The sequence below is a fragment of the Penicillium cosmopolitanum genome (assembly GCF_028827165.1).
Source record: "Penicillium cosmopolitanum strain IBT 29677 chromosome Unknown utg000009l:1.0-9042332.0:1.0-9050551.0, whole genome shotgun sequence".
Taxonomy (NCBI): Eukaryota; Fungi; Ascomycota; class Eurotiomycetes; order Eurotiales; family Aspergillaceae; genus Penicillium; species Penicillium cosmopolitanum.
Genome location: NW_026622679.1, coordinates 9,018,275 through 9,036,777, shown reverse-complemented (window position 1 = coordinate 9,036,777; position 18,503 = coordinate 9,018,275). Strand labels below are relative to the sequence as shown.

Genomic DNA, 18,503 nt, shown 5'->3' with positions numbered 1-18,503 from the left:
GGCCACTTTCGTATGCGCTAGGACAATACCAAACACATGATGAGCCTGCAGGTGCTCCTGGGCCGATATCTGTGTGACCGCTCGGCGGCACTTGCTACAAAGCAGCAGATTCCACCGGGGGTAGAAATAGAAGAAATTCCCTGGGAGCGAGATACGTCGGCGGTTGCTATCCCACGGGATGTCCTTTGACAGATTGTATAGCTGCTCTGGCAGAAGATTTGATATAGGCGGTGATCTGGAGACTGGAGCCGGGCATAGATCCTCCACCGGCGCCAGGATAAACCGGTGCCATAGATGAGAGGCGTGCCGGTAGAGCTGCAGCAGCTCTGGCTGTAGCTGAAGTAGCTGAGCACTCTCAACAGCATAGATCTGGCGGTTAACGGAGGCGCTGTACCCGGCCTGCACGGCAAAGACGTTGTCCAACGCCTCTGCGGCAGAGTGTAGGTCTACTACTGTAGCCTGCGTCCGTAGATGCTTTTTAGTAATCGCGATAATTAAATAACAATAGGTTAGAGCGTTAAGGGTTAAGGTGCTAAAGAACTCTCGGCTGCTCTGCTACAGTAGCCGCCCATACGCTAAGCGCTGTAGGTTGCTTGTAGCCCGTGACCCCGGTACGGTAAAGAGATCACAGGTACTGCCTCCCTAGCCTTACTGGCCTAGATGATCCCCTATATCGCTTAGCGATACAGGATTATATGTCTCCTACTGCGCCCGCCGGCAGTATCTAGGGTAGTGCTCCTGAGCGACGGTAGCTAGCATCACTGCTAATAGGCGTATATACAGCAGGTACAGAAGTACTAGTTAGCTAACAGATAGTAGAAGGAATCACGCAGAGCAGTGTTGCTGCTGAGTTCGGCCCCAGCATTTATAATAGTGTATAACGATCACCATCTCCCCCTTATAGATATACAGATTCCGTAGTGCTGTAGCACTGTTCCGCTATTTCACTGTCACCAGCTCACTACCCCGACTAGGTTAACCCCAGGAAAATTAGATAGCTAACATAAGCTGTTGCAGGAACGTCTGTACTGATCCTAGATAGCGCCGTACAGCCGGTAGGTCCCACTGCTTATGACAGCGTAGCGGGGGAATACCCTCTAGGGGGTTCTCTGCCTGCTGTAGGATCGGGCCGGCAGTAGCTCGAAGCCGGTTAACCGGCAGATCCAGAAAGGAGAACCCGCTCCGACTCTCCACCGGGGCGTCTACCAGTAATTCTATCCTTACCGGGGATTAGTAGCCGAGAAGAAGCTCATACTCCAGTAGAGAAGTAGCTGATTGAATAACTCTCTGAACCCACTGACGTAGCTGGGAGGGATACAGGCCGCTATCTGGTAGTTAATGATGGTAGACTGTCTGTAGATTATACGACCATTGAATTATTCCTAGGCGTAGCTCTCGACGGATAATATCTAGGCCGACTACTAGCATACCGAGGATATCATTCAGAGGGAAGAACGTATTTCGGGCGCTATATATACCCTGAATCTCCTGAGCACATTGGATGTAGAATCGGTAGGATATACGGCTAGGGATATCACTGATAAAGCGGTAGGGTTGCAGCGGTAGCGCATACTCAAGCAGGAGAATCCGAGCAACCTAGGCCAGCCCTGCTAGCTTTGTAGTGTAGAGATAGGGTTCGTAGATACTAAGACTCTAGGACCGGATCCCGAGTACTGCAGTAAAGGCTACCAGTAGGGAATAAAATTTATCGCCCCGCTGATAGATTGCGTCGGTTGTCAGGCAACTAACACAGAGCGAGAAGACTACCTCAGTAACCTATTGCTCAGCGTCTGCCGGCAAGATTAGAAACTAACTATAGGGAAGATTCTCTAGATCTGCCTCCCTCTAGTTAGAGTCAGATCCCTAATCTAATTTATCTAGATCTAGAAGTAGCTCATCAGGATTCAGAAACCTATCTCTGTCCTTCTTCTTCTTATTTTTATCCGTATCTTCAGAATCACTATTACCACTGTTGAGATTATTACTCTAGGAGCTAGAATCATTACAGTCTGTTCTAGCAGAGTCAGGTAAGTATAAAGAGCTAGAATCTGTTTTAGAGAGACTAGTTAGGTTAGTAGGATCAGTAGGATCAGTAGGATTATTAGGATCAGTAGAATCAGTAGGATCAGTGGTATCGGTAGGATCGGTGGTATCGGTAGGCAAAGATCTAATACTAGAGTAGGTCGGGATACATACTGCTATAATTTTCTGTATGATCTGTGGCTCTGCTGCCAGCGGACAGTCTAAGCGGGGTTGCTTTCGCTAGGGTTGCTGGCCAGCTTGTAGATTAGGCGGTAGATCTAGAGACAGACAGGACCCATTACTGTAGGAACTGTTGCTCTGTGTAGACAGAGAATGCTTATAGCACTGGGATAGTCTAGTAGATCGGGTCCTTAGCTGTGGTTAAGGAATGGTAGTAGTATCCAGGGATTTATACAGTAATCACTGATCCTTATCTACAGTGAGAGGCAAGCCGTTATAGCCGGTCAGCAACCTGAATCTGCCGCTAGAAGAGATTTTTCTCTACCTAGGGCCCCGAGTCTGGGCATTGTAGGTAATAGTTCAGGGTCTCCTATAGGATCTAGAGCGTATAGGACTACTCCTTGTCTAGATAGACCCCTAGCAGAGAGATCTGATCTGGTTCAGGGAGGGAAATAGCACGGACAAGAAAGCAGAGAAACTGTTTCTAATATCGTACGTACTGCCGCTCGGTCTCTGGCTAGAGCCGTCCTAGGGGCCGTCTCCGCGTTTGTTAGCGGGGGATCCGGCAGCCAAAGATCTCCCGGACAGATATATAGGTCTGCGCTAACGTCTCCCGGCCACAATCCAAAACCTGGTCTATTACGTAGACGATGATAGTAAGAATCTGGTTGTGCCGGGCGTGCTTCTGTTGCTGCTTATCTCGCTTATCTAGACAAGGAGATAGAGATCCACCGCCCTATTGCTTCTGTAGTACAGGCAGGACTTACAAGGTATAGGGAGAGCCTGCCGCACAGGCTAGACCAAGCAGCGAGCGCTAGTGAAAGTATCGGGGCCATTCAGTAAACTATAACTATAGAGTGGTATTATCCTGTTGCTGGCGCTGGGCGTCAAAGATAAAGAGCAAGTTCTCTACAGTAGCTGGCGCAGTAGTAGATACCCCTAGACTAGTAGCTGGCCGGAGCTGATTCTGTTCCTCCTAGAGTACCTAGTGCTCTTGTACAAGGGTAGTCTGTATCCAGCTCAGAGTAGTAGAAATAGGGAAGGTCGATATAAAACTCTCTATAGGTGTAGTCGACGGCAGGGGCAAACTGGGCGATATAGGTTATAGACAACCAGATAGGCCAGGTAGGGTATCCCTGCTAATACTAGATCTTGGGGCTATCGTAAATAATTAGTCTGGCTGGCCAAGTAGTATAGCTCTAGGGCCCCTGTCCTATAGCTCCGGTGACTGTAGGTCTAGGAGTAGCGATAGTAGTAGTAGAGGACTATCCTGTCTGTTAAGATCAGCAGTGATAAACCCTTCAGCCGTAGTCTCGCCAACCTCCTCTTCCTGTAGTTCTTCTTATACTGTCTGGTTATTTTATAGGATATCTCTATCGGCTTGTATCGGTACCCTAGGTCTATCTTTATCACTGTTCAGTCCTTCGTTGGTAGATAGTGAAAGGAATAACTCAGTTCTTCTTCTAGTAAGCTGGGTCGTCTATAGGATTAACAGGGTAGCGTTGGTAGAGGTTGGTTGTAAGGTAGGAGAGTCCTGTGGCTGTACGTTGGCAGGTAGTGGAAGAGGTAACTCAGTCCTGCTTCTAGTAAGCCGGGTTGTCTGTAGAATCGATAGAATAGCGGTGGTAGAGGTTGGTTATAAGGTAGGAGGGTCCTGTGGCTGTACGCTAGAGACCCCTACAATCCAGTAGCGGCAGTACCGGCTGTTGGCGAACTAGCGCTGGGCATAGACCTGATATAGTTCTGGTCTGCAGACTGTAGGATGGTTTTGGTAGTAGTGCTCCCGGACCCGTCGGGTACTGCTGCTGAGATATATCCTACAGGTCCTACAACACCAGATCTGATATACCGGGAGCTGTGGAATTATATCGCTGCTATGGGGGAGTAGCGGGAAGTCGGTATAATCAGGCCGGGGAAGAATACCCCTAGGTACAGTACGGAGTTGTAGGCGGCAGTTGTAGGCCTCTCGTATATAATGTATTTCCCGGAGATGACGCTGCACCATACGGCCTGGGACTGTAATCTCGCATACCTGGCAGAGGATTACATTATACTCCGGATAGTAATAGTACAGGGGTAGTACTGTTATAGTATAGATAAAGCGAGAGAAAAATACCTTCAGATTAATAGGATTAGGGAACTAACCCCTAATATACAGGCTTACGGCTATAACTTACCCCCTTTTCTTTTTTTTTTTCTTTTTTTGCTTTTTCCTCTATATCTAGAGACTAGAGTCTGCTAAGGATAGATAATAGACAGTATATACTCTGGTTGGTCTGCGTTGTGGCCGGCAGCAGCCGTCGGGCGAATAGTATCTTATAACTGGTCCGGGTTGTCGCCGGCCGCTACCGCCGGCAAGGACAGAGCTCTACAGGGGTATACAGTCGTAGGTAAGCTATATAGATTACGTAGAGTATAGAGATCCTCTAGTTAGCGGGGGGTACCCTTCTCTATATAAATAATCCGATAGGGACTATATCAGTATTATACCCTTCCCTCGGTCCTAGAGAGGGATTATAATAGTTCAGTAGTATTAGATCAATATTAAGAGAGTCTGATCACCCTTTACCGTCGGTAGTTTTGATCCTAGAGAGAAGAAAATCAGGCCGAACAGGGGGACAGACGGCAGACATATAGAGATATATATCACTACGATTCTAGTCTACATACTGAGTCGAATTCAGTACGCCGGCGGGGACCAAATAACCGAAGATATCATCGCTATAAATCGAGCTTTAGGTATATCTTATAGGCTCTCTCTCTTGTATCTATAGTATATCTTTGACAGTGCTACTATTAATACTGCGGTCAGTGCACCCGGCATCACTAGTCCAGAGACCTGATCCCGACAGGTACACGGGGGTTTTCAGATCGTCCAGCAGGGCTACCCAGATATCATACCTACTGTCCGGTAGCGCGCCACAAGACGAACCGAACGGTGCCATCCGTCCCGATCCCTGATGGACGTGGGATGGAGGAGCGGCGGCGGTCGCAGCGGGGCAGGGGGGTGCCGATCGCCATAGTGAAGGCCCCGCGGGGACGGTGGAGCCCGTCTTATATAGGGTTACCCTGAAAACCCTAAACCCTAAACCTTTAATACATAAGATGAATACAAGAGTATGAATATTATACAGATATAACTAAGATCCAGTTAAAGATATAACTAGGATCTAGTTGAAGATATAACTAAGATCTAGTTAAAGATATAACTAAGATTTAGTTAAAAGGCTTAGTAACCCTAAAAAACACCGGATCTTCGGTATACTAGGTAGCCGGCCAGATCTTCGGTATACTTAGTATCCGACCGGATATTCGGTATACTAGATAACCGGCCGGATAGCTAGATAACCGGCCGGATAGCTGGAATACTAGCTATCCGGTATAACTATTCTAAGGTTAAATAGGGCCTTCTTTCCTTTAGAAATAATAATATACAACAATCAGAATCCTCTATAATCAAGCAACTAAGTCCTTAATCTTATTGATTACTCAGTAATCAACTATCTATAATAATTCCTCCTTTATCTATATTCCCCTAAGCCTAGTAAGACCTTTGCAGTCTTATAAAGAGCAACAGAATATATAAAAATAGCAGAGGATCCCTCTCATAAAATTAAGGTTCAAATACCAATAAAAAATAATATATACTATAATAATAACAATAATAATATACTCTATACTCTGTCTGATACAGCAGTAGAAGCTATATATAGGCCTATATATAGTAGTGTATTAAACTTTGTTTTAACTACAACTACTATAAAGGAGCCTAATACACTAAAACAGGCCCTAGAAGGCCCTGATAGCCTATATTGGCAAAAGGCCTGTATAGCTGAAAATAATGCCCTAGTTAGCCAAAAGACCTGGGATATTGTTGATATACCTAATAATATAACCCCTATAAATGGCCGATGGGTTTTTAAGATGAAACCTACTATAAACAGAACAGCCAATAATACTAGTCATATTACTAATAGTGATAATACTATTAGATATAAAGCTAGATGGGTTATACAAGGTTTTAATCAAAGATTAGGAATAGATTTCCTAGAAACCTTTTCAACAACATGCCGAACAGAATCATGGCATATGCTATTACTAATAGCTGTTAATAAAGGCCTATATATATGGCAATATGACGTTAAAAACGCTTTCTGCTATGCTAATATAGATGCTGATATATATACTATATTACCAATAGGATTATATAATAATCCTAAATATAATAATAAATGTGCAAAACTTAATAAAGCATTATACGGGTTAAAACAATCCCCTAGACTATGGTATCAATACCTAAAATCAGTAGTAGAATTACTAGATTTTGAGGTATTTCCATATGATGAAGGAATATATATAAATAAAAAGGATAATTGTATACTAATATGTCACGTTGATGATATACTAGTATTGCATAAAGATCTATCCTATATAAAAGCCTTAAAAAACAATATAAATAAATCTATTGAATTAGATGAAATAGGTCAAATTACTACATTTTTAGGTAATGATATATATATTGATTATAAGGCTAAAAAGCTATATATATATCAAACAAAATATATTGATAAATTATTATCTAAATTTAACATATATAACAATAATACATACAAACCAAAAGATATACCTGGAGAACCAGGAATAAAATTAATAAAAAATACTACTACTACTGCTAGTAATACTGATATAAAAGAATATCAAAAAGAAATAGGCTCTCTGCTATATTTAGCCCTAAAAACAAGACCTGATATAGCCTTTCCTGTATCATATTGTGCTAGGTTTATGTCAAATCCTAGTAAAGAACATTTTAAGGCTATACACTATATATGGTGTTATATACTAAAATATAATAATAAAGGTCTAATATATAACTGCTCAGGTAATAACCTATATATTAAAGGTTATTGTGACAGTGACTGGGCAAATGATATTAATAATAGAAGATCTACTACTGGCTATATATTTAGCCTAGGTAGTGATCTAGGCCTAACTAATCCTATATCCTGGAATAGTCAGCTTCAAAAAACAGTAGCTTTATCAAGCTGCGAAGCTGAATATATGGCATTAAAAGAAGCTACAAAAGAAGCAATATATCTGAATAATATGCTTATATATATAAATGATTATCTAAATTTAGGTTATACTAATACTATACCAATAATATTAATAGACAACGAAGGAGCTAAAAAATTAGCTGAAAATCCTGAATTCCATAAGAGATCAAAGCATATTGATATAATATATCATTTTACTAGGAACGCTATACAAAATAACCAAATAAAGCTAGTACCGATACCCTCAAAAGATAATATTGCTGATATACTTACTAAAAATATAATTAAAAATATATTTGAAAGCCATATACCAAAAATAATAACTAATATTCAAAGCTAATCCTTATATATATATATATATATATATAAAGATTAAGGGGGGATATGAATATTATACAGATATAACTAAGATCTAGTTAAAGATATAACTAAGATTTAGTTAAAAGGCTTAGTAACCCTAAAAAACACCGGATCTTCGGTATACTAGGTAGCCGGCCAGATCTTCGGTATACTTAGTATCCGACCGGATATTCGGTATACTAGATAACCGGCCGGATAGCTAGATAACCGGCCGGATAGCTGGAATACTAGCTATCCGGTATAACTATTCTAAGGTTAAATAGGGCCTTCTTTCCTTTAGAAATAATAATACACATTAATCAGAATCCTCTATAATCAAGCAACTAAGTCCTTAATCTTATTGATTACTCAGTAATCAACTATCTATAATAATTCCTCCTTTATCTATATTCCCCTAAGCCTAGTAAGACCTTTGCAGTCTTATACAGATAATTCCTTATAAGTAATTCCTTGTAAATAGTTCGCAATTAAATCTACTATGACCACTCATATAAATTATACAACTGTCAGAACAATTAGAGAGAAATCTGTTTTTAGCTCGACGGGCCAATCAGAAAAATTAATTATCTTTCTGTCCAGCTTAATAATTAGTTTGTGTTATACAGTCCTAAATTTAGATAAGAGGTAATTAATTACAACTCTGTAACCGGAATTCCGTAATATCACTTTTGCAAGGGGTCAGCGTAAATAGATTTTCCATCCACTATAACTACTTAATTTAAGATAACTATACAGTATATACAGATAGCTCTACCGCGATTAGTTATTTAATTCAACGAAAAGCGTAACTTAGCTAATCGAAGCCATAACCGGTCACAGATACTTATTCCATGAACGGGGTGACTACATTTTTCTGCGTTCCTTGATATAAAAAATCTTGAAACGTAGATAGGTAATTATAGCGTTTTCCATTGTGTTTGCTTAGAATGAGCGACAGCAATCTCTATACGTAGACAAGTGAAGATTATATCTTGGTATCCCCAAATAAGGTACAGAGAAACGGGCTGTAAATACGAATACAGTCATTCTCGAAATCGCCTTGACCAATATACACTGAGAAACTCTTTCCCGGTCCCACCGCCAAGACCTTAGCGCAGATCATCGATTAAGCGGGGCCACATTAAACTGAGGGGGTCAGTAAAATGCGGCGTGTATGTTACAGTAATTTGTGACGTACGATGACATTACTCGTATGAAAAATAGCCTATGGGATTCCATAGAATTCTATGGTGGATCTCTGCAAATCATGTGGGGAAGGCCACCTTTCACTAAGGATCTTGATGATCTGCTGGGAGGCTTTTTTTCTTTCTCCTCCTTTGTACGGTGTACGCTAGTCATCACTCGCGAGGTATCTCTTTGGCCCAGAACAAGTGATATTAGCAGCCAACGACCATCCTAACCAGTTGGCGGTTGTTTACAGGCGAACAATACCCTCAACGGCTCCTAATGTTTTAAGCCTCAACTAATTATCACTCACCCCTAGTCTGCCGTTACCGGAGGCCTAAGAAAATAACTTCCAGTTCTCTCTTTAGCTATGATGATAATGGCGTTTAACAAAGCATAGCGCTTAACTTATGGGTCGATACATCACAATATACACCAACACCTGGCAACTTCCGTTGCTCACCCTACTCCCCGTCCGAAATAAGTTGCATCAACATCGATTCCACCTCACCTGTCAATTACGCCCCTCCAGAACAAGCTACATCACAAAAATAGTCTTCCTTTACTCCAGTTCGGTGATTAGGAGGAAGGTCAGACGTATGACGAGGATCTACTGACTTATATCCACTACTTAATCAAGTGGAAGGTTACTCTAATAACAGAACAGTAGCAAAAGATACAGAACAGGATCTAGTTCTAGCCCCTCGATTTCACTGGAGGCTCTTTTTACAACCAAAGCTAAAGGAGCTACTTATACGAAAGTATCCACACCGAAAACTTGAATCTGATAACACGTCTGTTCGTATCCGCCACTCAATAGAAGGGCTTCTCTCTGAGGTTTGATGGCACCGACATTGATTAGATTCTGTAGAAAAGCAGCTTCTGGATTAGGGAGAGCTTTTTCTTGCTGGCAAGAAACTGAGGCTGGCTATCTCATTCAATTACGTAGAGAAGGCTTCAAGCTCAAACGTAAGTGGCAGGACGACTGATAAACGAGGCACTTTATCTGCTACCCTGCGGATACTTCTAGAGCAAGATCGACAGATCTATGCTAAGGAAGCAGCTTCCGGAGAGCCGCCTGTCTGGAAAGAGGTATATACTTTGATGCCGTTATCCTGGATCCTGTGAACTAGGCCCGCACTGCTGGTAGGATCCTTATGGAAAAAAATACTATAAGCTCTACCAGGATTAGCTTAAGAGCTTGGTTAAATATGTACAGAGCGGTGGGAATTTACAGTCGCATGAAGATATGCCTGGTATGATTCGCGAGCAAACTATAGAGTAGAGTAACAACGACTCGACAAACCGCGGACCAATAATCGATTCACCGCCGAAATAAGCTGCCCTCCTATTACTATCACAAATGTGCTTCCAACACAAGCTCAACAAGCACCCAGATTATCAACATCCATACTTCCAGAGAATACTAGTGTCTCTTTAGTCAACGTTCCTACTATTTATATTTCAGGCCTTCTCGATCCTGCTGTGAGAGAATACAGCAGCTGGCAACAGTTACGTTTGGGTGATGAGGCATTAAAAGCCGTGGTCAGAAGGCGTGTGATGTAGCCCTAGATAATGCACTGGACTTAGCACAGATTGATGAAGACAAAGATCCTAATTACTTTAAGGCGCATAGTGTTAAGTGGGGTAATGCTCGGCGTTTTGTTAATTACGCTAGGCACTGGGCGGAAAAATACAACGGATGTGTGATAAGCGAAGCGGATATATAGTGCGAGTATTAGTTATTCTGGTGGGTCCATTTTGGCGTCTATATAATTTGAGATATCTTCTATGCAGCTTGGCAAGAAAATCAAAGTTCATCAATTATCAGACCTGTGTTTCGGAAATGACTCTTTGCGCTCGATATCCTTGAACCAACCACGTCAACGCATTACTTAAGAAAGGCGTCGAAACCTTGATTTGGGTTTACTTTATACTCATCCTACTTTCGCTTGATGAATTGCTTGAGCTCGGAGAAGCACTCTTCAATAGGGTTTAAGTCGGTGAATAAAGGGGAAGATATATCAGCTTTACACCGGAGTCACATCCGCTGGATCTTCTTCGTTCGATGAAGAGAAGTATTATCTATGACGAGAACAGACTTTGGCTCCGGCCACCGGTTGTATGTTGAAGAAGTTATTCGATGAAATCCTCGAAAACATCGGCATCGGTAGAGCCTTAAAATATCCGTCGTAGAACAATCCCATCCTGAACAGACGTAGGTAGTATTTAATAGTGTTTATCCCGGTGAAAATTAGAGATCTGGACCGCAGTAACATCGACAGAAGACCAGCCTGTTGGTCGAAACCTAGCCCGTTTATCGCAACCTAACTCTTCCACGAAGACCAGATCGTATGACCGAAAGCTAGATAGGTTGTGGAGGTGGAAGTCCTGTAAATCTGCGTTTCGTTCCTTTATAATCTTTCGAGCTGCTTTCTTCGACCATTCGACCGAAGCAAGCGCTCTGCTGATGTTTTGAATGGCCACATGCTTCCTGAATTCGTCCCAGAGAAAGATGGCCATCTTGTCTTGGTATAAAGTAAATTTCTCCATCAAGTGTTTACAGAGAGCTTCCAGTATGGACGGTGTGATACTTCGCGGGCATCCAACACCAATTCGCGGGGCCTTAATATTGCCGAATACTTTAAGGTTGGAGCGAATATGTAGTGTGAAATGTTTGCTGCAGCCGACGGCAAGAGCCATTTAGGACGTCGTTAGTGAGTTATTCTGAATTATATAATAAATAAGCTCGAGCTGTAAGGGTTTGAGGTTTGGTGCTATGTTGCTTGATACAAAGTGGAGTGGTTGTCTGAATGAATGAATGTGCTACGTGGACTTACAGTACTGTAACTCTGTGATCCAATAGACTGAAGGCAAAGTAATGAAGCCTGATCAAATTAAGGCAATTTCATTGGACTTTGGACTTGAAATTCGTCGCCTTGGACTAGCGTACTGTAAATCTGAACCTCAGAAAGAAAGTCTCTAAAGAACAGTCTAACCAAAACGGTGGCGGGCTTATTATGAACGCCACTAAGGATATGTAGCCCAGCTCAAGATGCTCTTACAGACATAAGCCTTTTTAAGATCTTCCTAACAGATCTGAGATATCAACCAGACATTAATTCACCACCCTTCATCAAGTATCCTCAATACCAATGACACGCCGATTCTTCAAGATGAAAATCTCCGCTGTTCTAGTTGACTGCGGCAAACCCCAAGGAGGACGCTCACAAAGTGGTCTATGTAATTCGAAACCACGATATCGAGAGGGCCATCTTCGTTGAAGTCGCCTACTGCAACACTATACGAAAAGCCCTCTACATCGAAGGTGGACTGTGCCTGGAAGCTCCCCGATCCAGTCCCGAGCAGCACGCTCACTGTACTCTCAAATTGACTCGAAGTCACGATATCGAGATGGCCATCTCCGTTGAAGTCGCCTACTGCAACACCATACGGTAAGGACGCAGCGAAGGTGGCCTGCGCCTGGAAAGTCCCCGATCCAGTCCCGAGCAACACGCTCACTGTATTGTCGTTGGCATTCGCAGTCACGATATCGAGATGGCCATCTCCGTTGAAGTCGCCCACTGCAACATCCTCAGGATAGCTTCCCACAGCGAAGATGGCCTGCGCCTGGAAGGTCCCCGATCCAGTCCCGAGCAACACGCTCACTGTATTGTCGTTGGCATTCGCAGTCACAATATCGAGATGGCCATCTCCGTTGAAGTCGCCCACTGCAACATCCTCAGGATAGCTTCCCACAGCGAAGATGGCCTGCGCCTGGAAGGTCCCTGATCCTGTCCCAGGCAACACGCTCACGGTTCCGTCGCCTGCATCTTCATTCGTAGCTACGATGTCGAGATGGCCATCTCCGTTGAAGTCGCCCACCGCAACACCAACCGGGTAGTTCCCCACAGCGAAGGTGGCCGGCGCCTGGAAGGTCCCCGATCCAGTCCCGAGCAACACGCTCACTGTATTGTCGTTGGCATTCGCAGTCACAATATCGAGATGGCCATCTCCGTTGAAGTCGCCCACCGCAACACCAACCGGGTAGTTCCCCACAGCGAAGGTGGCCGGCGCCTGGAAGGTCCCTGATCCTGTCCCGAGCAACACGCTCACGGTTCCGGGTTGATTTGCAGTCACGATATCAAGATGCCCATCTCCGTTGAAGTCGCCCACTGCAACACCATACGGATTGTACTCTACATCGAAGATGGACGGTGCCTGGAAACTCCCTGATCCAGTGCATATGCAGGAGCCTGATGAACAAGTCAATCCAGTAGGGCACTGGAGAAGGGTGGGAATTGAACATGTTAGCAGTAAGAATATCGAAGCAATGGCAAGCCTAGAAGTATGAAGGTTAGGCACAACTTACACTGTTCCCACAAGTGCCACAGTCACTAGGAGTGTTCTGGAGGTTCGTGCAGGCTCCATTGCAACAGGTCAGGCCGGATACGCACTATCGAGCACCGCTTAGTGGCTGTCACAAAATCTGCAGTCTGCGGGTGTCTTACACATTGTCCGTTGCAGGAAGACGAAGGATCACAGCCTGTTGTTGGTGTACAAATGCAGCTCCTATTCATATCAGCTCTTAAATGGCTCTGCAGTCCCAAAACGATCAAGAAAGAGACGAACGGCGTAGTTTGTCCGAGGATAAGCCCAAGTAAGCTGGGAGATCTACTCCCGTTGTCGCAGGAACCAGATTGACCCCCCTAATTTTCGACACTTGAATGGACCAGTATATCAGTATTCATGCAATCTCTGCGGATATCTATAAAAGTATTTTTACCTGAGCGTCACAAGCGGCCGGATCGCAACCACTCCCGCTCCCACCCCCAAGCCCAAGCCCAATGTCTCTAATGTCACTACCCCCAGTGTCAATGTTAATTCCACCACCATCCCCATTACCAATATTGTTACCGCCATGGGAAACATTACCCCCACCCGAGGCCCACCCTACTTTTCTAGAGCATCTTCTCCAGTGAGTGCATTGACAAAAGCACAGAACGAAAGGGTGAGAAAAGCGCAACGCATTTTTGTAGTGTTGGCTTCAAACGAAAAAAAGTCTGGTAGGGAAGGAACATCAGTTTGAACCGGTCGGACTGGTCATTATAATGAAAAAAAATACCCCCTTTCCTCTCAGATATATATTGTGCCTATGGCCATTCATTAACTGTCTAAATTTTGTGATTATGATTAAATGCTTAGATATGTTCCCTGGAATGCTTATTCTCTGGAAGGTTAGGCAGGGGTTTTATGGTATGTGCTTTAATACCAGTAAAATGTTCCGGCGATCAAACCAGAGCTTAATAGAACCTGATTGGTCACCTGTGCGTACACCCGACCTAACGGTCGTGTCCTAGAGATCGCTATTCAATTTTGAGAATTCATTTTTTAGCTCCTATTATCTAATTACTATCAAGGATAAAGAGACAAAGTGTGAATTCGCGAGAGGCAGCGAGTTTTATTATTTCAAGTACATCACGATATATTCTTATTCTTTACCTGATCCTATAACAGCCTTCGCTCAGCGAGAAAAAAATTCCTGAGAACGGCGGTTTGTATTAACTGTGTAGTTCAGATGAATGATGACTCTTAATCATTCAGTAAAGTCCGAACATAACAGTTTGACTGGAGCACATACGGGCCGCTAATTAGATCCCACAAATATAAAGTTTGACTGCCAAAACATGTTGCTGGAACTGTGGCGCATACCATTAACCTCTGGCATGCTAGAAAATAAAGATCAAGTTTCTAACATTCCATGAAGGATATTTTAGCGTTTTGATCATAATAACTTACAAATCTTAGGCAGTTGATGAATGACTCTAAGCACACTCTACAGTATATAAGTAACACCCTCTACTATAAGATACCAGGACAACACTTGTGAAATTTTTTTTAGTATGATTTAAGCAGTATAGCAAATTTAAACTGATGTTATTCACCTGCTAAATTCTTAAGTATTTCGAGTAAACACCTTTATAAAAACGTTTTACTTTTCTTACCCTTTTATACTGTGCTTTTGTCGCTGCATTCCTTAGAGAAGAAGGTCGAGAAAAGTGGGGCGGCCCCGGCCAGTGAATTCCACCTACAGTGGCGTATTATGAGTTTTGAAACCCCCGGCAGAATAAAGGGGAGGCTTGTCCCTACAAAAACCTCCATATCGGCGAATAGTATCTAGCAGAATAAGGGGCTTGTGCATAAGTTGGTGGGCGGTAGAAAGAGCGGTGGAAGGGGGTTTCAAACTCATGATACGCTACTGTAATTCCCTTAAACAGTGTGTAAATTTACAAGCGCTTTACAATACCATACAAACAGCATTTTCCAGTGGCCATCAACTTATTGCGGAAAGCTCAATAATTTATCTGTCGGAACAGAAATGTACGTCCAATCAGGTCCATGGATAGTTGTCTGATTCTTGTTATGTTCGCTCACATACTAATTTGTATGCGACCGACAATGACTAAGACTCTTGGCTAAGTTACAATGATACATTCTGACTATGCCTTACAATACTAATTCCCCACTGATACCGACATTATCTGCACTAGAGTCTTGGCAGCGGGGCCAGATCAGAGTGATGAAGTGTGTATCGGTCAAGCCGATTTCGAGAATGACTGTAACGAAGAGCTTGGTATCAATGCAGGCTTTGAAAGATGTACTAGAGTTTGTAGTTGAGTCAAGGTCCCGCATTGTGGGACCGTACAATTGTGGTCAAGTAGAATCTTTGAATTAAGGAAGAAGCATTCTTGCCTTGGGTATGCCCGCATAAAACGATAGTTAGCTAAACGGTAAATATTACAGCTCCTAATTAATTAGATCTCAAGGGTAATTTGTTACGTCTGTGGAGCTCCGGAATCAACCTTTGGGTGATCAGTGAGCACGGTCTGAGCGATCAGTGAGCACGGTCTGAGCGATTAGTGAGCACGGTCTGAGCGATCAGTGAGCACGGTCTGAGCGATCAGTGAGCACGGTCTGATCGATCAGTAAGCACGGTCTAATCGATCAGTAAGCACAGTCTGATTGATTAGTGAGCACGGTCTAAGCGATCAGTAAGCACGGTCTGATCGATCAGTAAGCATAGACTAAGATATAGATTATTATTTATTATAAAATATAATCCTACTTCTGCAGAATATCTGAGTAATAAGACTACAGCGTCTTAGCGAATTCTCCTTTTGCTAGAAGTATATAAGATCAACTAGCCTATGCAAGCTAACAGAAACAGCTTTCCGGGGCGTCTCCTTCTATAATCAAGATATATACTATAGCTTTGTAAGATATTATATTTTATATTTTCGACTAAGCGCAGGGTCTAGTACCTTCTTTAATTTTTACTACCGCCTGGAAAATATATAGCAACCTGTATATCGATAATCTAAAGAGTACTTAGATGATAATAAGCTTATTCTGTAAGTAAAAAGCAATATAATAACTAGTTTAGAGATTTACGAGGAATTTTGTATTTATTAAGAGACTAAGCTTTCCTCATTCACTCTACCATACGAACTATATTCCTCTCTCGAAAATTAATTATATATAAAGTAATTTCTCCCTCGCTCTAGTACTCTAAAACACTTAGATTAAGCCCTAACTTCAGCCCGGGAACTTATTTAAAAACCGAGCATATACCTGACTCTAAGACAGCCCTAATTCGACTTAAAGACGGGATATTAATCTTGCTTCCTCCTCAGGTCTACGGTAGACGTTGTCTTAAAGCTTTCTTTTTATACGGCTTGTAGATCCTACTTAACGAGCTAGAGTTATTACCAAAGATATTACTTCTCGTCGTAGGTTTGGATATATAATTCTTATTTTACAGGACGTTGGGTAATCTTGTTAAAGCAAAGTATATCTCGTAGTTGTCCAGAGCAGCCGTATCATATATAGAAACATATGGCACCTATATCGTCTTAACTTACTTATATCCTTTCTATCTGACTAAGTAAGAAGTAGAGCTACTTGTATTTTTCCTATACCTAAGAATTTTCTTAATCTCGTACTTCTTATTATCTAACCCTATAAACTTATACTCAGTTAATCCAGATAGAGGCTTTTTATAGGCCTAACCCAGAATACCGACGGGGTTAAAAGGCAGCTGCTCTGCGCCTGTAGATTCCGGGCCTACTACCCGTTGGTAATTATCTTATATTACATCTGCGTTAAGAGATAATCCAAAACTAGATAAATATAGAAATCCGGTATCTGTACTAGTTAAAGAAACACAATATAAAAGGGTACCTTTAAAAAGCTAGGAAAGAAACTATAATTAATCTCCAGCCGGTATATACAGAAATTATAAACGAACGGTCGCAAAGGAACAGCTTTAATAATTTAGAGGATAGGCTTCCTTATTTAGAAGTTAATAATAGCTATTCCTTGCCTTCTTCTTTTGGGGATCCGGCCGCTTTGTTGATAGGTGCTTTTTATAATGCAAAGTCGCTAAGAGTTCTATTTCGTTTTTACTTATTTGTAGAACTATATTCGCGCCCAGACATTGTAAGCCTACTGAAAAGGGTAAAGTAGCTGTTGAGCTATCTTAGAAAACAGCCGCCTTCTCTATCTCCTCGCTATAATTAGAGCTTATACTGCTATAAGTAATTACAGAATTAATATTTATATTACCGGGATCTTCTTAAATCCAGATTAGTGATTTTAACGAAGATATCTATATAGTATTGTTAAGATTATTGCCAAAAGATACTACTGGGGATATCTCTGTTTTACCCTGGCTAGGTTAGAAATCTGGCGGAGATTTCTCGTTTAAGCATACCTCTATCAGAGGGCAAGCAGGAAGTAGATAATACTGTATATAGTCGGCGTCCTTCGGTAATATAGCTGGAGTCTGATCGCAAGAGACTTATAGGCTAATAGCTGCTACTGAGACAGGGCTCGGATAGCGACAAATATCCTTGTTGCGCTGTAAATATTGTTGTTTGTCATAAAATAGATCCTATACACGAAAAACTTTTAATACGGAAAGTTGTATTTGCTATATTTACCGATAAAGTAGAAACTTAGTAGGTACTTAAATTAAAAGATAACTGTACTTATAGAGTACAGGATATAGTATAAAATTAAATTTTGAAAGGATAGAAGGATAGGATAGAAGGGGAATGTAGGGAATGTACAAGGGTAAGGAAAATAGGTAATTAGTGTAGAATAGGTAGAGGGAAAAGGAAATTATATAGTTTAGTTCTGCTCTTAGGATATATACTTACTCCCCTTTATAGATACAGCCTAACAGACATATAAAACTACAACTAAGGAGTTGTTGGTATTAGTAGGCCAGAATTACCAGCCTCGTACAATAGGTATATTAGCTTAGGTACGAAATAAAACTAGCATAGACCACAGAGTTACTTCTCAGGTTGTAGATACATTATTCGCTATACAGATCTACCGTAGCTCAGACCAACCTAACAGGGATTATCTCTGATCTACTTATCTAAGTCCTGCTCATATTTTAGGCTCTCTAAAAGACTTCAGTACGCTATTTTCGCCATTAGGTTATTCTATAGTACCCTAGCTTAGGATAATACATCTAGGTAGGCCAAACTAACAGGGAAAACTTATAAGGGGTGCCGATTCGCTCCTTATAAATCTAATTATAGGGCAAAGTAGCCCTTTGGCAAATTTCCAGGGTAGCATTCAGTGTTTTAGAATTACCGTAAAACCTTATACGGCTAGGGGGTCGTTGTAAGGTCGGGCCAAAGAAGCTAT

At 42.1% G+C, this 18,503-nt stretch overlaps 1 protein-coding gene across 1 annotated transcript; it reads right to left on the bottom strand.

The window, feature by feature from the left end:
• Positions 1 to 11,951: 11,951 nt before the first annotated feature.
• Positions 11,952 to 12,967, bottom strand: N7509_011473 (FG-GAP repeat domain-containing protein; the record flags this gene model as incomplete). Its single annotated transcript, XM_056636110.1, has 2 exons — positions 11,952 to 12,891; positions 12,963 to 12,967. 2 exons carry the CDS (start codon positions 12,965 to 12,967, stop codon positions 11,952 to 11,954), a joined length of 945 nt encoding a protein of 314 aa, XP_056486730.1.
• Positions 12,968 to 18,503: the final 5,536 nt, after the last annotated feature.